Source organism: Triticum aestivum, chromosome 6B (assembly GCF_018294505.1).
Source record: "Triticum aestivum cultivar Chinese Spring chromosome 6B, IWGSC CS RefSeq v2.1, whole genome shotgun sequence".
In the NCBI taxonomy this organism is placed as follows: Eukaryota; Viridiplantae; Streptophyta; class Magnoliopsida; order Poales; family Poaceae; genus Triticum; species Triticum aestivum.
This window is the reverse complement of record NC_057810.1, coordinates 627,742,263-627,748,331: the sequence shown is the minus strand read 5'-3', so window position 1 is coordinate 627,748,331 and position 6,069 is coordinate 627,742,263. Positions and strand designations below refer to the sequence as shown.

Genomic DNA, 6,069 nt, shown 5'->3' with positions numbered 1-6,069 from the left:
ATGCTACCGAACTCCAGTGGGAGTTCGACGAGGTCCTTGGCCGTTACTTCGTGTCTTTTCCTAATGATCAGTAGTGGAGCCCAGTTGGGACGATCGGGGATCTAGCTTTTGGGGTTATCTTCTTTTCATTTGGATTTGTCCGTAGTCGGACTATTTGTGTACTCTGAATGATGTATGAATTATATGATCTTTGTGTGAAGTGGCGATTGTAAGCCAACTCTCTTTATCTCTTTCTTGTTCATTACATGGGATTGTGTGAAGATGATCCTTCTTGCGACAAAACCACAATGCGGTTATGCCTCTAAGTCATGCCTCGACACGTGAGAGATATAGCCGCATCGTGGGCGTTACACCCGCGAGGGCTCGATCCTTCCTATTTCATTGATGCGCCGCCATCAACATGTGTACAATAGGTAGGGTGTGACTTACTAGAAGGAAAAGAGATGAGTTTTTTTTCTCCTAGTTTTTTTATTTGTGTCTTTAGTTTTTTTTTTTCATTTTCCTTTTCCTTTAGTCTATTTTGTTTCTTTTTTGGTTTTTCATTGTTTCTTTCTCATTCTACATTCTTATATAGATGATCAATATTTTTTTTAAATATTTATTCTACTTTGTTTCATATACTTGTTCAATATTTTTATATACATGATAAACCTTTTTTGAAATACTTCTTCAATACTTTTCAAATAGTTGTTCAACATTTTTATATACATGTTCAACATTTTTCAAAATGCTTCTTCAACATTTTTCAAATACTTGTTCATCCTCCCAATTCAAATTAATGAACATATGTACAAGACCCCATCTAAATCTAGCTCACATGAAAGTTTAACAAATACTACCATTCTCAAATCTCAAACCCACGGCAGTTCAGAATCACCAAGCTATAGCTGCCCATCTGGCGTCAGAACTCAGTAACCGCTCCAACCTCCAAGCTGCTCAATCCTCTTTGCGGCTACCCCAGCGGCGCGACGACCACGACGAAGATGAAGACAGCAAAGGGGAGGGCGAGTTCTCGTCGGTGCCGACGGGGATGTCGGAGAGCGGCGCCAGCACGCGGCGCACGCTCATGGACCGCATGGGCCGGAAGCTGAGGGACCGGAGCCTCTTGCTCTTGGAGAAGACGTCGGAGGAGTTGGTGAGGATGAGGTACACCAGCCCCTGCACGAGCAGGAACACGGCCACCTTGGCCAGCACGTCGCGCAGCTCCGGCGAGATGAGCGCCTCCTCCATGGTCATCGGCGGCGAGGGATCGGTGGATCAATCAAAGAGGCTGGCAAACGAGATGCGTGTGGGTCACTTGTGGCAGATGATGAGGCTGCGACTGCGATTGTGTATCGATGATTCGATCTCGATGGTGGCCTCTGCCTGCTCCGCTGCTCCTTATATAGAGCCTTGCGTGTGGCATGTGCGACGGCGAGGTGTGATTATTTTTCCCTTGGTCGTGTACGCAAACGCAAGCGGTGAAGTGTTGTGGGTTTCGTGTTGCTTTGCCCGGAAGGAGCAGCTGCCGTGGAACGAGTCTTCAGCTTCACGTTTTCACTCTCGGCCATTTTTGGGTCGGGATCTTGATCTTGATGTGGCCTCGTCGTGTCAACATCTTTGTGTCGTAGGACCGGCTTGACTTTGGAGACATGTGTGATGTGTCGTGTGCCAAGGCTGCTAAGCGCACCTTTTTTGTTGGAGGTGGCTGCTAAGGGTGTTTGGACGTCTTGGTTAAGTCAGCAGTGTGCCATTTGAGAAAGCGATGCGTGAGAGGAGAGGGTGACGTAGTATTCTGATTCTCAGGCAGCCGAGATAGATAACGACTTATCTCATCGATCTACACTTGTCCAAGCAATAATCGTCACCATCGATTCTGGAAGCAGTGCTTTCCAGTTCCAACACCCACGGACGTAATTAAGCAGTACTCTGCCACCAATTTAATCCGTTGAACACGTTTGTTGATTGATTAACCCACGGGGACAGGCGCGGTTGGTTAACCTTGGAATGACCACGTCGCCGCGGCGCCCCAAAACCTTGGCAAGCAGATCGGAGACCCGACGCCGACGATGTGCGCGGAGCATCGGTTTGACCGACGACATGTGGCTAGTTTGTTAATCTTCTCTGTACTGTACGCGCTTGTGGAACAAAATACATTTTGGATCACAATCGTGCAAGTTGTCATCTCGTTCTGGAATATTTTGACCATTGGTCGATGCGTCCCCACGAGTCCAGGGTTAATTAACAAGCTCGCTTCGCCGATTCCCAGATGCTAGTTATCTTGCCGTGGCCCGTGGGAACCTTCCGGCACCCAACTGGCCAACCAACACTACCATGCGCCGTCTTGATCTGCGTTAAGACGCGAGCACGGCCTCGCCCGTTTTCTTGCCCGCGCAAGCAAAAACACCGGCGGCACCGACTGGCGCTGGCAAGATAAGCTGCATGCAGCGCCAGCTAAGGTTTTCCACCACGCGGCTTGCAAGCCAAGCAAAAGTGTGCCGGCGCCGGACATGCCAACATGCTCGGTTGCTTGGCTTCTCGCAAGGGACGCTACTACCTGAATCCGGAACGTGGCGTCTGTATTCGGTGCTTGCCACCGGCGGATACGGGATACCAATCCTCTATGGGGGTGATCCTTCCTCGTGTCATGGGTGAAGTGTGAGCCAGCTGATGAACATCGGCAGGAAACTGAAATGATCCCAATGCGCCATTACAAGCACAAAAGAATCATAAGAGCAACTCTAACGTGCCAGACGCAAATGGTCTGCGCGTGTCCTTTTGGACGGAACAGACGAAAACGCTGGCCCAATGTGTCGATGCAAACCCAAAATCCGTCCGTTCGTTATTTGTCTCGACGCATTTTCGGTCCATATTTGCCTCCACACGGACACAAGACGGCAGGCCTCGTGCCCGTGTGTCGGCCACCCAACTACCCCACTTGGTCGTAGTCAATGCGTCCATCTACCCTGGACATGCCCGGCCCTGAGGGAGGGCAGGTGGGGCGGCCGCCCCGGGCCCCCACAATCCAGAGGCCCCTCCCCAGGTGTGTGTACGTAGCCCCTAAACTATATGGGCCGTGGCTGTACATGGCTCAAGAGATAAAGAGTGCGCTGGATGATATGGGAGACTTAAAAGCCCCTGGGGCTGATGGTATGCCGGCTGTCTTCTACAAGAGATTTTGGGGGACGGTGGGTGAGGTTGTGGTACAAAAAGTTTTACGCGTATTGCAAGGCGGCAGCATACCGGAGGGTTGGAATGAAACGATTGTGGTACTCATCCCAAAGGTTCGGAACCCGGATCATATCAAAGATCTTCGCCCTATTAGCCTTTGCAATGTGGTGTATAAGCTTGTTTCCAAAGTTCTCGCCAACCGACTCAAGGTGATCTTGGATGAACTCATATCAGCTAACCAAAGTGCATTTGTCCCGGGACGGCTAATATCGGACAACACCATCCTTGCTTATGAGATGACGCATTTTATGAGGAGAAAGAGAAGTGGAAAGGATGCTTATATGGCCCTCAAACTAGATATGAGCAAGGCTTATGATAGAATGGAGTGGCCTTTTTTGAAGGGCATGATGAAACGTTTGGGTTTTGTGGATGAGTTCACCCAACTGATTATGAAGTGTGTGACTACAGTGACCTACATGTTTCGAGTTAACGGAGATATCACTGATGCTATCGTCCCTGGTAAGGGCCTGCGACAAGGCGACCCCATCTCACCCTATTTGTTTCTAATCTGCGCGGAAGGTTTCTCTGCTTTGGTGCACCAAGCTGAAAGAGAGGGTAAAATCAAGGGTATCCAGATTGCTCCTATGGCCCCAACGGTGAGCCATCTGCTTTTCGCTGATGACTCACTATTGGTGATGCAAGCAAGTGTACAGGGGGTCCAAACGGTGAAATCTATCTTGCAAGTATATGAAGAGAGCTCGGGTCAAGTCATCAACAGGGAGAAATCTTCAGTGATGTTCAGCTCAAATGCAAGGCAGAGTTTCAAAAACTTGATACTCCAGAAACTTCAACTTGGGACTGAGGCGAACGGTGGGAAATACTTGGGGCTGCCCATCTACATTGGAAAATCTGTTAAGAAGTGCTTCCTCTACATAAAAGACAGAATTGTAGGCCGTTTGCAGGGAGGCTTGGAAAGGGTTTTGTCTACTGCCGGTAAAGAGATTTATGTCAAAGCCATCGCACAAGCAATTCCAACCTATGCTATGGCTTGTTTTGATCTTACAAGGTCCTTGTGTGATGAAATAAGCCAGTTCATATGCCGTTACTGGTGGAATCAGCAAGAGGATGAAAGGAAGATGCATTGGATAGGCTGGGAGAAGATGAAACTCTCGAAGGAGGAGGGGGGTTTGGGCTTCCGAGATCTGCACTCCTTTAACTTGGCCATGTTGGCGCGACAAGGATGGCATCTTATTCAAGCCCCGGACTCTCTGTGTGCGCAGGTGCTCCGAGCAAAGTATTATCCCAATGGAGATATCCTAGCTGCTGTGCCTGTGAAAGGAATGAGCTATGTATGGAGGAGTATCTTAAGGGGCATTGAGGTGCTGAAGGAAGGCCTAATTTGGCGCATCGGGGATGGAACCAATGTGAGGATCTGGGAAGATCCATGGATCCCGAGGGGTGTTACGCGCAGACCAGCATCATACCAAGGCCCAAATCTCCTCACCAAAGTTTCCGAGCTGATCGATCCAAACACAGGCTGTTGGGACCGTAATCTTGTGTCAGACTGTTTCCACCCGGACGATGTCCCCATAATTTTGAGTATCCCAATCGGCGAGCATGGGGAAGATTTTATGGCATGGCATTTTGACAGCAAGGGCATCTTCTCTGTGAAATCAGCCTACAAAATCCATGTTCAGATGATGAAGGATGAAGTAAGGCGGCAGAAGGGGCAAAGTTCTTCTGATGTACAACCAACCTCTGAAGATTTTCGAGCCATTTGGAAGGTTAAATGCCCACCAAGAGTCCACCATTTCCTTTGGAGATTAGCACATAACAGTCACCCAATGTATATGAACATTAGCAGACGAGGGGTGGAGCTTGACACACGATGTGCAGTATGTGGGAAGCTTTTTGAGGACGGCGGCCACCTTTTTCTCAACTGTAAATTCATCAAGCAACGATGACGAGCTCTGCTACTTGAGGATATCAGACTCAAACTACTCCAATATACATCTGCTAAAGAAACTCTGTCAGTTATCCTCAGACTGCCTGAAGAGAGGAAGCTGCTATCCATTGCTTTGCTTTGGTGTTGGTGGGCTGAGCGGAACAGAGGCAATCATGGGGAGAAACGGCTCGAGGTTGAAGTTTTTCGATACACTATTAGTCATCATGCAAATGAATGGAAAAAGTTCTTGTGCGCAAAGCCGACTGCACCGGTTCGACAACAGGATAAGTGGGTGAAGCCCCCTACTGATATGGTGAAAATTAACATTGATGCCGCGTTTGCAGAACAAATAAGGTCTGGAGGCTGGGGCATAATATGCAGAGATGACACCCAGGACGTTTGTTTTGCTGCAGCTGGAGCCCGTCTTGATCTGAACAACGCACTACATGCTGAAACAATTGCCCTTCTCGAAGCTGTGACGCTGGCGGACAGGCTCGGTGTTGGGCGCGTGATTTTTGAAACCGACTGCCTGGTCCTTCAGCAGGACATGAACTCAAATGCCTATGCTTTCTCGCCCCTGGGTGTGTTGTTTAGTGAGATCAGCTTTAAACTTAGGACCCTTTTCATTGAGGCCCAGGTGGTGTTTGTGCCCAGACTTTGTAATGGTCCAGCACATGTGCTGGCTTCTATAGGTGCATGTTTAACTGTTGGTGAGCACCGTGAGTGGTTCACCAGCTACCCGGATGATGTACTCAGTGCTGTGACCGGCGATCGAGCCGTGTCTTAATGGAACACCAGTGTTCCATTTCAAGAAAAAAAATATGGGCCGTGGCTTAAGCGAGGTAATCAGGCATGGATGCGGCGAACATGGCGATTATTCCTATTCCTTCGCCTAGCAATCCCCAGATCATACGCCGTCTTTTCCGAGATAACGAGCACGCCATTATGCTCCTTCTCTCTTATAATTTCCTTCC

General features: G+C 48.9%; 1 protein-coding gene across 1 annotated transcript; it reads right to left on the bottom strand.

Annotated features, from left to right (window-relative positions):
- Positions 1 to 693: 693 nt before the first annotated feature.
- Positions 694 to 1,350, bottom strand: LOC123134605 (uncharacterized). The gene has a single exon (XM_044553824.1). It carries the CDS (start codon positions 1,234 to 1,236, stop codon positions 937 to 939), a length of 300 nt encoding a protein of 99 aa, XP_044409759.1. The 5' UTR covers positions 1,237 to 1,350; the 3' UTR covers positions 694 to 936.
- Between the last annotated feature and the right edge of the window lie 4,719 nt (positions 1,351 to 6,069).